Source organism: Brachycentrus maculatus, unplaced genomic scaffold (genome assembly GCF_059751285.1).
Source record: "Brachycentrus maculatus isolate JH-2025_06_01 unplaced genomic scaffold, ASM5975128v1 h1tg000179l, whole genome shotgun sequence".
Lineage (NCBI taxonomy): Eukaryota > Metazoa > Arthropoda > Insecta > Trichoptera > Brachycentridae > Brachycentrus > Brachycentrus maculatus.
The window spans coordinates 160,403-179,797 of NW_028280930.1; the positions used below are offsets into that span (position 1 = coordinate 160,403).

The 19,395-nt window shown below is 29.9% G+C and overlaps 1 protein-coding gene across 1 annotated transcript in view; it reads left to right on the forward strand.

Annotated features, from left to right (window-relative positions):
- Nucleotides 1-19,395, forward strand: part of LOC148308031 (guanylate cyclase 32E) — a 144,936-nt gene that overhangs the window by 83,849 nt on the left and 41,692 nt on the right. Inside the window, exons 7-9 of the mRNA XM_088262405.1 lie at nt 13,922-13,999; nt 14,982-15,235; nt 16,996-17,141. Of these exons, the coding sequence (XP_088118531.1) occupies nt 13,922-13,999; nt 14,982-15,235; nt 16,996-17,141 (478 nt within the window). The remainder of the gene's footprint in view (nt 1-13,921; nt 14,000-14,981; nt 15,236-16,995; nt 17,142-19,395) is intronic.

Sequence of the window (19,395 nt, forward strand, 5' to 3'; positions counted from 1 at the left end):
TGATCATATGCTAAATCGATCGTGAAAATGTATTTTGCAGGAATGAAATTTAGCTAAGCTACTTTTGAAAGAAGCTGCTGAACTATTTGAAGCAGTAAAAAGTTATTTCTTTCTTATTAGAAATGCTTGTGTTTGCAATAAGTTTTTTGTATCTTGTACCCACAGTTTAGTAAACTGCTTGGTAAATTATTTCGAGAAATAAAAATACTTTAGGTTTTGATCCACTCACATTTTTATTAACCAACTAGTTTCGGCGACAACCTGTTGCCCTCTTCAGGGTTTAATTTATGACTTGGTAAAATTTAGCATAAGCATTAATTTTACTCTATGTTGAAAAGTGCATACAATAAATACCTAATACTTTATTTTGTTTTTTTTGTACTTTATATGTAATCACATAATATAATCATCCTCAATTTTTATTTCTAATAGCATTTATTTTAAATAGAAGTTTCAGATGTAACACTCTGAAATTGTCTATTTATCAAAAAGCTTACGGAATAAAATTAACATATGATCAGAACCGATTATTTTTCCTTGAAATTTGTAATATTTGACCACAAACTACATCAATGGGAGCATAGTTCACCGCATAATTTTGACACCGAATTCCTCACAAGTAAATCGTATATAAGTAGTAGATGTCTGAAAGTTAATGAAAATTAATTCACTGCCGTCTATATAAATTAAATTTCTTGGAAAACTCTTAGCAATGGAATTCTCTAATAAATGTAAGATTTTATTGAATTTGGCATGGAATCCAGGAAAGGGCCTAGAAAAGTTCATATTGAACTCTGGATCAGTTAAAACTAATGAACGGGTATTTACATAGACTGGAATAAGAAAAAACATTTGCAAATAAAACATGTATTATAAGGGTCGAACCATGTAAAAATATGCAGTATTCTACATATTTTTCAGGGGGTCTTCTTTGGGGTATTGTGAAATTGTAAAGCAAAAAACATGAACCTTGATAAATAATTATACTAATTTTGTATGTCAATCTTGTAAAAACATTTATTCGTTATTGTTAACAGAAAATCATTAAGAGTTACATGGAAGCAAAGTTATCAGTCCTGCTCTTTATATTTTTAGATATATGAGTAAGAGTAGAATAAATTATGTGCAAGGCTTGAGTGACGTTTCTTTGGATGAAGGATATTAAAGTACTATGGGAAAGGAAATGAAAGAAGAATAGTAGTTAGATAAAGGAGAATCGCAATAATGGCTAGAGCACTTGTGTAAGTATAACAATGTGGATGTGTAAGTGTCCATTAAGGCAAACTAATACAACGGTCAAAGTTAATAAAATTTGTCATATAACTTATAATATAATGATATTGATGAATAAAATAAAATGAATTTCAGATAAGTTAAATAATGAGTAGTTATAAGTTTATAGTCAAAATAATTCATTTTCACTTCCAAGTTATAAAACATATGTACATATATGGCAACAGCGTGTTATAATTATTAAACATAATCATCTGGTAGTATTGTAGCGACCGGCTCTGCAAAAAATAAACATTCTGGAACTCAAAAAGTTTATTTTACAAAAAAAAAAACAAATAACAATAACCTTAGTTGAAAAATAATAAAATTTACTTTTGTTTTGATACTCAAATTCTCCATTTTCAGATTTATTACTAAAAATATTAACTCTACTAAAATGCCAAAAGTGCGATTAATGGTTATATGACCCTAACGAACCCAAGCCGGATGTGCCAGATGTGACAAATTTGACCAGGCAATCTGATGCTGTACCCAAACGAAAAGTTAACCTTCGACTTAACTTTTATTGTAATTTTGTCCAATAATAAACATCATGTATCACAGTGATGTTATATCGCAGCGAAGTCCCGTTGAGGTAGTAGTATTAGTAGAAATTATTATTTTTATTAATTAAAGTGTTAAAGAAAGTACAATTAACATGATAAAATTAAACAACTTTGTTTTAGCCACTTATTTATTATAAGTACACTTTAACCTACCGGTTTCGACAAGAACCTTGTCGTCATCATAAAGTGGTCAAAAAAAAGTTATTTAATTTTATAAAGTTTATAAAATGTTCCACAAAGTATCTTCGAAAAACATTCAAGAAAAGTACAATTAAATTACTATCGAATTAATTAACTTTCATTATTAAATTAACTTGAGAATAAAAGGGATGTAATCGGCATTATATTATATAATAATAATAATTAATTTCACATTTAAAATGAATTTTTTTTTAATCCCAATTAATGACGCCTACAGGCAAGAATGTATAATAATCACCAATTATAGTGCTAAAGAAAATACAGTCATATTATATCACCAACGAATTAATTAACGTTCATCATTAATTTAATTGGTAAGAAAATAAAACTCCAAATAATAAAACTTGATTTAAAGCCCTCATTTCTCAGAAGCGTCCGCACACAAACTCACAGAGAGTGCAATACAACTTGCGTAATTAATTCAATTTCGGGTTCAAAGCAATGAGGTTAAACTTAAAACCGGAGAGAGGTCCATTTCTCAGGTCTTGCTCACGACCGCCTGAGTAATGGCGGACGTTTCCCACAAACGTATTCCCGAAATCAAAGGACCTCTCAATTTATTATGTGTCACAACTTAATCAAACCCGTTGCGAGGACGATGTACAGGGTGGGCTTAACCTTTCCCTTACATTTCTAAAAAAACTTCCGCGTGCAATGGTGATATCGCTCACTCCTTTCAAGAAGGTCATAAATCAAAAAACTTGATTTTTCAGGAGAACGTTTTTAAAGTTTAAAAATATAACACAATGTATTAAAAATAAATATCAAGCCACTTATTGAACTTTTTACTATGCAACAGATCTTTTTAGGTTAAACCTGAAGGTTTTTTCTCCATTTGAAAAATATTTAGTATGTTTAAAAAAATAATTAAGCAATACCTTTTCTTCAAAATGCAAAAACAACATTTTCTGCCCTGAAGCGGGTAAATATTAAGTTAAAAATATGCCTCTTTTGCTGGGATTTAGTACATTTTCTGGGCATTCCGAAAACGTGCACAACTGAAAATTTATGATTGTATATTTCTTTTATGTATTTTGTACACCATATAAAAATGTGATTTAAAAACAGGAAAAATGTGAATATTCCTAAATGTTGCTTTTATTGACAATATTTGAAGTTGAAATGCAACAATTTTGCAATATAAATAACTGTGGCAAGTATCTAAAAATAAGAAAAAAAAATACATCGCAAGTAGCCGCAATAGCTAGCGTAGTGACACGACCGCCGTGGAGTACGACCTGCGCGCTACTTAACACGCTAACGTGCGCGTGTACGCAAAGCAGGACACGCACGCACACACTGGGAAACGCTTGTGTATTGGTGATTTGATCCCCGATTATTACACAAATTATTTATTTCAGAATGTATAACTTTATTTTATAATACTTTTATGTAATATGTAATTGTATGTATTACGGAGGAATACAAAAATTCTGAGGCCGTATCTTTTATATTTCATATTAAAATTCTCATATTATTTTTGACATCTCATCAAAGATGAAGAAGAATATGGAAGTCTGGGCATTTACGGGGCTGACGACCGTCATAGGCTGGTTTAAGTGATCACTTTACACACGTGTAACATTCACCAATTCTACCCATTATTGACAACCACACTACTCAAATTCTCGGAAGATCTGTATATATGAACCAATTTAGAAACCTTGTTCTTGAATCACTAGAACTTCACTAGAGACATCTATTGGTGAGATGTAAATAAGCTTTTTACTAAATGCCCAGACTTCCATATTCGTCTTCATCTTTGATGAGATGTCAAAAATAATATGAAAATAACTCCTGTAATTGGAGATAATCCAGATTTTGTGAACAAGTATTTGGACACAATCAAAATGTTTTAAAATTATCATTTTTAAAGTCTAGTTGTTGGAAATACAAAAAAACCGGGTGAGAAAGGTTAATCAAATGTATCGATAATAAATCTTATGCGGTCGAGCTTATCGCACAAAGCGGGCAGGGCACTTTACAATTTTTGGGCAATTAGTCCCACTATCAGTAAACGAAATCAATAATAATAGTCGTTCTCTCGTTATTTATGCGTCATAATTACTTAATCAAAATGGTAAAGAAAAGAGAGCATGAAATATGTTTGTTGTATTTTAAAATTACCTGTATAAAATGATTGGATGTTGAATTATATCATAAAATAAACCTTCTATATAAACACATACTTTGATGATACTTAATGGGACATTTGATAATAATTAATATATAATAAAACCCTTATCCGCACCCCAACGGTGCATAGGGCACTGCGTCATCGTGATCGTGATCGTTTACACATGAAGGAAAGGTGATCAGCCCTCCGCTTCAGGTACCAGTCCAGGATAATATTGAATAAATATGACAGTGAAAAAATCACTTCTATTTATTTTACCCCCCTTGGGAATCGAACCCGGGACCTCCAGAACGGTAGCCGAGCGTGCTGACCATTACACTACGGAGGCGGACACATTTACACATTTGATAAACTGTATAAATTCAATAAAGCACAATCTGTGTTTTTAACTTCTTTTATTTTTAATAAACACATTCTTTATTACGGATCCGTCTCTGAAAAGATGTGTTTAGAATAATATAGTAGTATTGAAAATAAAAGTGGTCAAAGACGATTTCATGGTGATGTTTTATTAGTTTCATGAATACTTTTTTTTCAAATGAGAGGTAATTACTTTCTATGATACACTTAAATAATCGCCATGGATCTTTAAATAATAGGAATCTTTTTCAAACAGTTTCCCGATCAAAGTAAATTAAAATGAAAACGACATTAGTATGTAAAATACAAATTGAATTTGTATTTAATAAACAAGGAGCAGAATGATGAACGGTACCCAAGAGTAAACAGTAATTACTTAAGCGAGCCAAATCCCAGGTCGTAAGCCCTAAAATGCTACATCTTCCATCTTTTGTTGTACATAAAACTAAATAAATGATAGATACATCGTTTCTGTTGAGACCCTATAATATAATTTATATTTGAAGTACTAACCTCGTGATTTTCCATTTTGTAATTAAAGTATAACTTGTTTTAAAATCACAATATATATTTTATTATAACTTAATTATAATGTCTACCGGTTTCGAAGCTAACCGGTAGACATTATAACTAAGTTATAATAAAATATTTATAGTGAGTTTAAAACGAAGTCACATTTTTATTATACCCTATTTTTAAGTTTTTTCGGTTTATGTATTTTAATTGAAAATAACGTTACAATAATTAAAGAAAACACTTGTTTTTATACCACTTGAGTTTTATTAAAGACTACTAGTTTCAGAAGCTAAACTTCCATCATTCAGGTCTGAATAATAACTATTAATATGAGTTATTATTCAGACCTGAATGATGGAAGTTTAGCTTCTGAAACTAGTAGTCGTTAATAAAACTCAAGTGGTATAAAAACAAGTGTTATCTTTAATCATTGTAACATGTCTTACCACAAAGTTAATGCCGAAACAATAAATAAAATAAAATAACGTTGTTAGTATTTTCCACTGGTTGTTGCTTAGAGCATTCACTAAAACCAATTCGAATGTTTCAAGTGTAATTAGGTTATGGCGCTTTTATTATATTCAACAAGTGAAGCTGAGGTAATATCCTAGAAAGCTAATTACATTTGAGTATTCGCCTCACGTGTGTGCATCGGCGCTAAATTCAAATTTGCACATTATGAAACTCATATAACTTCTAAAACTCCCAGATGAGATAAAATATCAGTTATTTGCACATTGAATGAAACTATGCCCCGAGTACTGAATTTTACTATTTTTTATGATTTATTAAAGCAAACATTGGATTTTTTACCCTATGCATGATATTGCAAGAAAAATTATGGATATTTTAACTGAGACTATCGTTCTGAGACCTCACCAATCGTTTTTAGTAAAAATTTCAGATGGAAGTCGGAGCATTTTAGCAACAGTCGTAGCAGTCTACGACCTGGATTTTTGGCTGGCTTAAGTGATCACTTTATACACTTATGTGTGTAACGTTTACCATTCGGCCCATTATTGAACATCTATATTACACTAAATTTTGAATTTATTCATATTTACGTATTTTTTGTAACATTTATATGTACATATATCCTTTTGTAGGTTAGTTGTAATTTTGATAAATTTGGAATTTTAGTGGTTGGTGCTGTCATAAGGGATCATTTTATACACTTGTGTATCGTTTCCATTACCTACATCCATTTTTGAACATATTAAATATATATGCACTATTGTAGAAAGGTATTTTTAATTTACATGTTGAAGCAATGATTTGCATAAATATAATTCTTCTCCTTCCTAGTTCCATCCCAACTTATTTTCTTTGTGCTCTCCTCGTCCTCGGGTTGTAGGTCCTTCTATCATGAACAACGTCATTTACACCATGCCTTAGAATCATGTAATCGTGCAAAAACAACACTTTCTGCCCTGGAGCGGGTAAATATTAAGTTAAAAGTATGCCTCTTTTGCTGGGACCTAGTAAATTTTCTGGTCTGTCCGAATCACGCACAATTGAAAATTGACGATTTTTTATTTATGACGTTCTTGAAAGGAGTCAGTGATATATTTGTATATATATATATATATATATATATATATATATATATATATATATATATATATATATATATATATGTATATATAAATTTATATATTTATACACATATATATATATATATATATATATATATATATATATATATATATATATATATATATATATGTATATATATATATATATATATATATATATATATATATATATATATATATATATATATATATTAATTTATTTTAATAACTTTTAAGAAAGGAATTCTTAAATGCACTGTCGGACGAACTTTTCGTTTAATTTTAAAATGGTTACTTAGTATTGGTCGAGTAATAAATTCACTTAATCACCTTTAACTCTAAATGACTGTTTATCCGATCAACTGCTTTACGTGTCATCCAAAAGATGGCCAAATACTACTCCATTACTCCCATCAGCACAGTAAACACTGCACTGCCCAGAATTTGGAACTACCAAGTGCTTTTATCGCCAATCACAACGTTAAAGTCGTTTAGCATTCATTACGAGCAATTAAGAGGATATTTTTAATTAACGTAAATCTGTGCTTTGTAAATTTACGTAATGTAATTTGATTCAGGGTTTTGTGAGAGAAAAATACTGAAATCATTTTTGGTTTCATATGCTTTCGTTTTAACTTATTAAACTTGTTTCATTAGCTTGTAATAAGTAAATTTTAAAACCTTTTTTTCTTAAAATCTTTGACACGTGTTCCGACACGTGTGCAGAATGCATCGAACTACGTGTCATAATAGATTTTATGAAATGGTGGTATTTACCAAGTAAAACATGGATTAAAAATTATTTAACTTATTTTTTCTTAAATTGTTCATTTCAAAATTAAATAGTTAAACATAATTATTCAATAATTAACAATTACCTTATAAAAATCTAGAATTCATATCATAAACATTATTTTTAGTTTCTTATTGATACTTCGTGGCTCATTTTAAACATTTTATAAAATTAAATCTAGTTCTCTTGTTTTTTTTTTAAACTTTGATGCAAACTTTATTTTAACCTTTTTTATTTTGATACTTTTATTTCAACCGGTTTCGGCAAATACCTCATTTTTGTTGATATTTTGTTACACTTAATAAAAATAACAAAACACAAACTTTGTTTTAACCACATTTATTTTTGGTACTGTTATTGGGGGGGGAGGGGGTAAGGTAGTTTTACATAAATTATTACAGTAAAAAAATATAGAATAATAAGCGGGTATGTATGAGGAGATGCATGAATGTAGAAGAGGCGAAGATTGTTTCAAAAATAAATTGGTGTGACGTTCTATTCTCTCTGCCCACCGCTGCGAGAAAGCAGCGTGATGGTTAGTTAGTTATATCACAATTTTTATCAGTAAAATATTCTTTGCCTTGTGCCTTTCAAATTTCTTGATTGATTATTGTAAGTAAATTTTGGAATCTGATCCCTATCCATTACACAAAACAGAATGTTGGAGACAAATTAGCCTTTTCAGACTTAATGTTTTGCGATAAATGGAACACATTTCCCATGTATGTACAATATACCTACATATAACACATAGTCCATGGGTAACTTAGAAATGCAATATTCTCCGGCAATAAATAAGGGTAGGGAAAGGGTCATTCAACAAAGAACGTGTATTAAAGGGTTTATGTAATATTATCTATATTGGTTCGTAAAGTATCACCAAATGGACGCCTAGTTTCAGGAAAAACTCATACCATAATAAAGTAATACTTTCATAAGACGTACATTCACACATTTTTTATTATTCATTTAATATATTTACATTTTTATTTATAACATAATACATTTGAATCATTTATACATATGGAGAACTTTTATATTTCGATTCGCTGTGCCTCTCCATAAAAGAGATTGTGCTCTTGTGCTTGGAGAGGGTCTTACACTCGTGGTTTAATGTTGATTGTATTGTTATTGTTGTACATACATAATTGTTGTACACATATTGTTTTTTTTTTTTTTGACATTTCAACAAAGATGAAGAATAATAACATGAATGTTTGGGTATTTACAGAACTTATGACCTGTCATAGGCTAGTTAAGTTATCACTTTATATACGTTAAGCATTCACTATTCTAGCCATGATTGACAACCATAGTTTGGAACTCTTAGATAAATGATCAATCTCATGACACAATACACATAAGTTCACAACAGCCATCTATGTTGGATTGAGAAAGCTGTTATTCAGCAGAGCCCTTTCATTCAAATATGTGCAAGATTCGAACCCCGGATTATTTATTATCCTGCGTTCCATATTCTTCTTCATCTATGTTGAGATAACTACGATCTTTTATGAATATGATAATGGAACTAAATATAAAAAATCAAACTTGACCCACACTTTGATACTTCCTTAATTCAAATTTCAAGTATTACCTGAAGGCACCATGGCGTAGTTGGGTAAACGCTCGACTGCAAAACTGGCGTCGCGGGTTCGATTTCCACCAAGTGCAAAATCAATTCAAGCAAGATTTATTTTCAATTGGTCTCGGTGTTTGTGATGAATTTTTCACATTTACCTTCCCTATCCTTACTATCCTACCTGCAGACAAGCCTCAAAAAAAATTGCGGGTTATTCCTTATATAAAAATAATAAAAAAATTAAAAAAAGCATTCTTTCTGCAATATTTTATTGTGATATTAAGTATATAAAATTAATGACACCATTATCGCCAGATGATAACGCTTCCAGGGAGTGATTGTCCAGGATTGTGTTATTAATGAAAAAAAAGTAGGTTCATTGTGATTGTATTATCAAATTAGGTTAAATTATATACGATAATCCTGCAGCAATATAAAAGAGCGTAGAACTAAAAACGTTATTGATAATAAAACCTTACGCCAAGAAATGTATAAACAGTTTATTAACATATTGTCCTTCTAATTACTCCATAAAATGTATATCCAGCGAGATTATATACACCCACGAAATAATATTTTAAACTGTCATCCCCTTATTTGTATCCTTTCGCACTTTAGTTTGCCCGTAGAGTTCGAATAAGACCCAAAAAATAATTAATTTAAGATGTTTACTCAAATTTCGGCATATTGTTGCAACCTAGAATAATTTAATATTTTTTACATGATTATAATTATAAGAAAAATGACATCTCTAAATGCTTCCTTCGTATCAATGCCTTAAAATATTCTGAAGTTAGAGATTAGAAGAAGAAAAAAACTATATTTAATATACAACATTTTGAATGTGTCCAAATACTTGTTCACAAATCTGGATTAACTCCAATTATAACTGTTATTTTTCATATGATTTTTTGACATTTATTTGGTATTTGGACACACTCAAAATGTTGTAAATAATTAACGGGTTAAATTATAAGCTAAAAATTTTAATGAAAATCTGCTTCATAAAAAGCTTCCTTCATTTCACAATAGATGTTTCTAGTGAAATTCTAATGATTCAAGTACGATGTTTTGAAATTGGATCATATATATAGAACTTCCAAGAATTTGAGTAGTGTGGTTGTCAATCATGGGTAGAATTGTGAAATGTGACACGTATGTCAAGTGATCACTCAAACTAGCCTATGACGGTCGTAAGCCCCGTAAATGCCCAAACTTCCATATTCTTCAACATTTATGTTGAGATGTCAAATAAAAAAGATATGTAATGTAACTAACGAAAAACGTTATTTCCATTTTGTTTTTAACCAGGTTGAGATACAAATGACGTGTGGCTGTGTACAGCTAAGTAAACAGAAAGTCAATCAGTATTATAAATTATGGGAAAATACTCGAATAAAGATTTCTGGGCTCCTTGCGATGGACCCCTGTAAAGCATACACGGATATCACATTAGACCGCCATTCCCCACTGTGAGCACTTGTAGCCTACAAGGAATTTCTGTTTTCCCTGCTGACTTAAACATAATGGTATAAAAGGAAAACTCAATACCTCCTAATGCAATTCGTGAAATATCACATTTATTAGTTATGTTTATGATGAAATGAAAACAATAAATGTCACCGTGTTTTCTTAAATACGATTTCAAAGGTATGGTTGAAATTTAAGGAGAATTTCTCATGAGTAACCTACGCGATCGTGACACAAAAGCGTCTTGTAAATCCTTTTGATGAATTTAAGCCTTGTTATATGATAAACAAAGAATACAATAACTGCAACAAATTCTTTTAATAATAATAATCGATTGAAAATGAAAGAATGGACTTGCTCAAATATCAGTGTTAGTTTCGATTATTCCTTTTAATATATTGTAGTTTATTAAAAACGAAGAGTGTACAAACAGAAAATATGTAGGAAAAAAAATAACTATGAAGATTTAAAAAAAAATCATAAAAATAAGTTCCTCGAATTCATTAAAAATTTTATTGACAAGAAAAATATTTTATCAATCGTTTAACATTGATTAATTTTCATCAATTTAGATATACTTTATAAATGATTGAATATTTTTGTGTATACCTACTAAAAATGGCAAATTTCACTATATATTCATATTAACAACGTTAATATATCCTTAGGGATTGCGTTCTATTATTTAAAATATTACGAAGATTCCTACTATACCGCAAAGGAAAATTATTTTACGATTCACTTTTTCCTTCTCTATGTTTCCCAATATACTTTACATTTATTTATTTATTTATTTATTTAAAGTGGTCAGGTTAGGAGTCGTAACAATCGGCGGGTATGTATGAGGAGATGCATGAACGTGGAAGAGGCGAAGAATGTTTGCAAGGACAGAGTGGTGTGGCGCTCTATTCTCTCTGCCTACCCCTGCGGGGAAGCGGCGTGATGGTTAGTTAGTTAGTTTTTTATTTATTTTTCTGTACAAAATAAATATTTTTACGTTTTAAGAATGATTAAAATTTGTTAATACTTTTCAAGGCTTCAAATATTTAACCAAATTCATTTCGCTTGCAGTTCAAAATTCAATAGAGTATTTGCTAGAATGTTTCGAACATATGTTAAGTTTATGTGAGTCAAAGGCGGTTGAAAATAGATTAACGCAAGTGTAAACTATCTGAGTAGATATTTTACTTCAATTGCAAAAAAAGAGATATTTTGTATTATATTATATTGTTACAAAGTATGCAAATCAATTCACTGATGAAGTCAAACAATTAAATGAATAGTTGATTACTAATCGAAATTGATTACATACAGTAAAAAGTCACTTGTAAGAAATTGTATCTGATTAAAATAAGAAGTCGATTAATATTCACTTAGACTAATTAATAATCGATCATTTGAAGAATAATGTCGCCAGGGAAAATTTAATTAATATTTAAATTAGATCACAGTACTAGTGAAAAATAGACTATTGGGTAAAGTAATTGAGATTTCATGTAAATTAAATTTCTTGGCGACGTTTTTTTGAGGAACTTAATCTGGTGGTTACTTTGTATTTTTCTTATTCGATTATTATTTTAATGACAGAAATACTAATCACTTAATTCTGAAAATCTTTTTCCATTCATTTATTATAATATAACACGTATATATTTTTTTAAACACGATATAGATACTGTCTGAACAAGTAAAAATAGGCAAACAATTATTAGATTTGTTTTTTTTTTCTTGATTAAAAGCATTGTCAACTTTGTGGTATGGTCATATAATATACAATACTCTCCTTATCATTTATTGTTCACTTTGTGTAATACCACTTAAAAAATTTAAGTGGTATTAAACTTTTAAGTGGTATTACACAAAATGAACGATGACAGATAAGGAGAATCATATTATATTATATTGTTTAATACTATATTTCATCGTAGCGCAAAACGTACACAAAAATAGTAAATTATGACAATTTTGTTATAAATTTAGCGCTATTCTTTCATCTTTTGTAGCAGACTTGAATTTCTTGAACATTGCATTTCTCGGGATTCCTGTGCATTTACGTGCAATGTTGCGAGAATTATAGTTAAAATGGGACATTCAGAAATAGAGCATCACTTCACAATAACATTAATACAAAATTATAATCTAGGTCGCTAAATATTCCGTCTACATATTGTTCTGGTTTAAAAATATTATCGCTGGGGTAATTCACCGCTCAGAATTAACTTTATTGCACGGGTAACTCTCCTTTCAGTTTTCATATTATTACTAGATAACTCTTCATTTAGTTTTCATATTATTACACTTCGTATAGTTTTAATATTAATCACTGGTAACTCTACGCACGGATCAAATATTATTACACGGGTAACTCTCCGCTTAATTAAAATATTCTTACACAATAACTCTCATTTTAGTTTTAATAAAATTTTTGTTAAGAATATTTAAAATTCAAAATACTTACAGTGAATGGCAGTACACAATTAAGCCCTGATACCAGCCCTTATGTATGGAAGTGAAAAATGGAGTTGGTAAAAGAATGATGAAAGATGAAAGAAGGATGTAGACTGAATGGAGTTTTCTTAAACGAATGTGCGTCAAAACGAAGTATGATTGATGTTCATATGGTGAAATAAGAAAAGAATGCAAGGCTGAGATAAACATTATCGATAAAATTAACATTGGTGTGTTAAGACTATACAGGCATGTGAATCTAATGAATGAAGAAAGAGTAGTAAAACAAATCTACGAGGCAAATATGGTTGGTTATGATGCAGAAAAAGACCGAGGAAAACTTGACGTGATCAAGTACTTATTTAAAATACTTTTAGTCGGGTCAGGAGTTGGAATCAGCGGGTATGCATGAGGAGATCAATGAATTTGGAAAATGATCGTAAATACAGAGTGGTTTGGCGTTCTATTCTCTCTGTCTACCTCTTGAGTGATGGTTAGTTATTTCGCTAGTTATAATACTTATTATATTATGTTTGTTTTGATAATTTATTGACTCACTCAAAATGTTGTAAATAAATTATCTAGTCAAATTATAAGCTTAAATAATAAATATGAAAATGGTATTTTTTGACGTTTCTCATGTGTGTGATTATAATCCAGGATTCGGACCTCACATACTAATATAAGAGTTTCTGCTTAGTAAAAAGCTTCTTTACATCTCACCAATAGATGTCTCTAGTGAAATTCTAGTGATTCAAGAACAAGGTTTCTAAATTAGTTCATATATATTTCTTCCAAGAATTTGAGTAGTGTGGTTGTCAATAATGGGTAGAATTGGTAAATGTTACGCGTTTGTAAAGTGATCACTTAAACCAGCCTATGACAGTCGTCAGCCCCGTAAATGCCCAGACTTCCATATTCTTCTTCATCTTTGATGAGATTGTCAAAAAAATATATATATATATATATATATATATATATATATATATATGTTTGTTTTAGTCTACGTCACGCTCGGAAATCACTATGACCATCTGGGACTAATGGTTGCCATGGAAGAAATGAAATTATTCGACAAAGGTAAGTTACGAATACAATTATTTAATATTTTTATACTAAACACGATTTAATAAACCTTATGCACGAAATAAATGTGAAATCTTAATTTTAATATTTTTTCACCCTTTTTGATAAACAAAGAGTGCTGTGTGCGACAAATGCCATTTATCACTTTCTGTATGAATTTGCAATTTTGCTGTTTTTTTAATCACCTAACGTCCAAGTGACTCTGAAATATAGCTACGGCTTATGAAACACTGATTATCATGGCCTGATTATCATATTATTAGGTTTAATATTTAAACGTTTTATAGCCTATGCCTACTCGTGAGAAGATTTACTCTTTATGTTTAAAGTGACCATAATTTCTTGTAATTCATGATAGAAAATTTAAAGCAAAAACACTTCTTTGGAAATATAGTTTATTGTCTCTTTATTATAGGATTGTGATAACTTTAAATATTGATCAGTGTTTTTTATTGTTTCCACATTTATTTCGTGGTAGGACATGATGAAATTATAAATAAAACACATGTTTTTTAACCACTTGAGTATTATATTGTTACGACTAGTTTCGAATGCTACTGATGCTTTCATCTACGAGTTTGAATATAAACAGTTTATATTTAAATCGTATATGGAAGCATCTGTAACATCCGAAAAATGGTTGTAACAATATAATACTTAAGTGGTAAAAAAAAAAAACTTTTTTTAAAGGAATAACCTACAAAGCCTCTACTTTTAGAGGCTTACCTGCAAGTGGGGTAGTAAGAATATGAAATTTAAATATGAAAATCCGTCACAAAGACCCGGATCAATTGAAAATAAATATTTTTCGAATTCATTAATTGGCGGGGATAGAACCCGCGACGCCAATTTTGCACTTACGAATGTCTTCCCAAGTACGCCACGGCCCCTGCCGTTTTGTGATTTATTTATAATATACATATCCATCCTCTAAAGATAAAAACATATGTGTAATGTTTGTCATTTTATTCAAAAGGTGAATATTGGGTACTCGGTGTGGACATTGAACAATACGACTCCGGCTCTCCAGAAAAGTACTTGAGAGGGTTGTTACGCGATGCCACAACCGGACCCGACCCCTTCGTGTCCAGAGCCTTCCGAGGCTTCCTAGGGGTGGTGCCCAGTGCACCTCATGGTTTCAAGAACTTCTCCGTCCTAGTCAACCGCTTCATGGAGCTGCCACCCTTCAACTACCGCAACGCTGTCACATATATCGGGGGGATGAAAATGGTATGAGTGTTTAAGATGGATATTAAATTTCAGTAATTGACTCGCTTTAAGGTAATATTTTTTCATTTCAGATTTGCTTGGTAAATATCATTATTTATTATAATCTATTGTGACACATGTTTCGAAGCGTTCCGCATCATTTTCGTTTTTTCAAACATATGTTTAAAATTGCTTAAATTTAATTACATGGATAAGTAGTGTGGGTTGCTTTTTCCGTATTTTACATGTGTTTTTTGTGATCAACATATATCGATCTATTCATTATTTTATCCAAAGAAAAAATATTTTACTTTATAAAAATGTAATTAAATAAATATTAAGTGAATAGGATAACCCGATAATATGAATATGACGTTTTTCAATAAATATATTAAATATCCAAGTAACCAATAATTCAGAAATAAAGAAACTTGAAAATTTCAAGGCGAAAATATTTGGAAAATCTTTATTACTTCCAGAGAGTCGACATCAACATACTGAGTTGTTCAACCAAACATCTAAACAGACAATAACCCAGCATGTGTTAATGAACTCAATGAAATGCCTTATCTGATATAAGGCCTGACAACAAGCACTTCTAGGTGTCTGTCCGTATTACCTACCTCACTCTAATAAATTAAACTTCGTACAACACCTTCATCCACGCTTAATGAAGTACCGATTAATAAACTTTTCCATAAGACAACTTTATTGTATAATTTAGTACCGCCAAACTTCATATTTCATACGGAACTATAATATATTCGTCGAGCTGTCATCTTCGAAAGTAAATCCATGATGAATACACCAATTTATTTGTTTGTTTGCTTGCTTTTCTAAGTAATGAGAATTTCTCATTTCAGTAACAATTTCCATTAAATCCTCCCTTAAATCACCCTCTGCCATAAACAGTACTTCTTTTATAGGTTTTAATAGTATGTGTAGTGTTTTCGATTGCCTTTTTTTATCTAATGAAAATAGACAATTTACATGAATCCCAGAAAAGATTGAATTTTTTCGACGGTATTTCGTTAAAATCATAAATTAATCACAATGTACGATACATGTTTGCATCTAAAAATAAACCTGAGCAAGTAATCAACCTTTCTTAGGTTTAAATTATATTAAATTGTTTCCTCCGTAGCATTATCTGATTATTTTTCATTATACGCTGAAAATTCAGGCACGCAAAGAATAATTCTATTTAAACTTATTCGTGCTTTGTAAAATTAAAATAACTTTACATCTGAATAAAGTGATTTTAGATTTAACAACGTGATTTTTCTTATTATTTCACGATCAAAAAATGAAAGGAAATAAAATATTAATATTAATTAAAATTTTCATTCAATTGTTAATATTCGTGTTAAATTACAGCTTTCCGATAAATTAACTAACGCATAAAAAATCCATATGATTTTTTCATTTTAACAATGAAAAAAGTATTTTAAAACTTATAACAGGTATTGAATATAAAACCTATATATTCTTGAAAATATAACATAAGTTAAACATAGTAAAGCCATATTAATAAAATAAAATAAAATCGTTCTATGAATCTCTAATCTAGTTTATAAAAAATATGCTACATCAAAATAAATATATTTTATTTTTACACATGAGCATTCTCCACAATACGCATAATTTGTTATAGTATATTATGTCGTTATATATTTTGTGTATCAACATGTTTTATCAACAAAACAAATACTTTTATATTTTATTAACAAATCAATGATATTAAAAAAAATTATACAACAAAATATTTAATATCTCTATAGATACGACCAGAAGCGGCATATTTGTATGACGCGGTCCACCTGTATGCTGGAGCCTTACTTAACGCTTTGAGGGAGGGAGAAAACCCCAAAAATGGGACGTACATAATCAGTTCTATCAAGAACACCCACTACCACAGCGCTATGGGGTGAGTTTTTATTAGTTTTATTAATATATTTATCTTTTTAAGTGTATCACCGTAATGGTTGTAACCAATCAGAATGATATGATTTTTTTTAAAACACAGTAAAAATGTACAAAAATAAAATAAAAATTAACGAAAATTAAATATCCATTTTTTTTATGTATCCTAGACTGGTACCTAAAGCGCAGGATACAAAATAATAAATACAAATTCACCTCGTTCTAGGTATTTTTTGAGATTACTTATCCAATTCTTATCATTGATGAAACCTATGTATATAAAGTGTTTACTAAATATGTCAACATTTTAAAAATTAAAATAAATGTATCTAGTTACCATCACATGTGTGTAATCTCAAATAAAATATAATAATTATGTTTTAATTTTAAAAACCATGAAAATACGGATAACACATATATTAATACTACAAATAAAAAGGAAAGCAAAATAAACACTTTAATGCTGTATCTATATTTGCTTCAAAATTTTCCCGTCAAATATTGATACATAGAATTATAGAATTATGTGAGATTGAAGATATCGTTATGTGGGGAAGGCAACGAAAAAGGCAATGGTACACGCACGTGAGGAGAATGGAACCATCCAGAATCCCCCACATTGCACTGCACGACCAACTCTAAAGTAGAAGACTCCTGGGCAGCACCAAAGAGATGGATTAACATCTGGGAATCGACATCGAAGGAGGCTAATCCATCTTAAAAACAGGCTACAAGGCTTACAACAAGAAGAAGATATTGATATATATCAAGATATCATTCGATCCAATTTTTCTTCGTTGCTTAAATATAATGCGTTTTCTTCACAACTGAACAATTTAACAGAGACTAAGAGACTAAGGTGTAACTGACGTTGTCCATATTAACACCTAAAGCCCGATGCCCTCAAACAAAACGCGCCCAGCGGTGGTGGGTCTGATCTGACCCAGTACAGAAATCGCCTTTTAGGCGTTTTTCGTCGGGTTTTTATATTTTATATATTATTCAAAATAGGCTACATAGCAATAAGATAATGTGTCATAAGTTTTGTATGAGAGTTTTCAAGTTTTTGATAGTTTTGAAATTAAATTATCTAAGCGCATCATTTTACATCCAAACGCGATCGCGCGCAGCTGCTGACTACTACCACGGAGCATGTCACACGCGCATGAACCATGGTTGGCAATGAAGCAGTGGTTGTAAACATTTTTATTTTTACTGAATTCAAATAATTTGTGTTTTTAATTTTATAACTATATTTTATGTCAACATCATAACAGATAGAATTTTTAACAAAATGCAACTAAGTAATTATCTTCAAATAGAAAACGTGGCACTTAGCTCCAAAAACCACATAAGGATTCTGGGATTTTGACTTGAGTTAATATTTCAAGATAAATTTTTATCAATAATGCAATTAAAATTCATTTTAAATACAGTGAAAATAATAAAATTTTCATTGAAAAATATATACGGATTTGCCCAAAATGGTGTAAATATTCATTTAAAGTTCGCCATTTCATACGTAAACATTTTACGGGTTTTAGAAATTATCAATACAATTTTGTACGAAACCAAATAAAACTAATTATTAGTAAATTATTATTAAATTTTTATATACAAGTTCGTTAGACATAATAGGTATCATATTGAATTTTAATAATGACCATTAAATTATTACCAAAAAATCAGAATCCAATCGGTACTTTTCTTGTTGAAATCGATGTTTGTATCACTTACGACATTTCTTACAAGACCACGTTTTCCGTTGGACTTTCAAATTCTGAATCTAAGGTTTTTGAATTCTAAATCACTGTCATCTACACTATTCTCTCACTTTTCTTTCACTTTTAAGTCGTCCAATCTCGTCATGACATAATTCTTTTTTTCCTGCCATTGAGGTAAATTGTCGAAAAGATTTAAAAAAAATAAAACTAGAAATCGTTCAAATATAAAACAGTTTATTGTGAAGGTCTGTGTTTTTTAATATTAATATTTTTTAAATGTAGGTTTACCTTAGTCTATATATATGGTATATATATATATATATATATATATATATATATATATATATATATATATATATATATATATATATATATATATATATATATATATATATATATATATATAAAGGGTCCGCCAAATAACTTTTTTTTTTCAAAAACAGGGCGCAAAACATCGAGTGTAGCTTCGGCTGTGTGGCACGTAGCGCCGTCCTGTTGAAACCAAATGTTGCCAATATCCTCCTCTTCAATTTT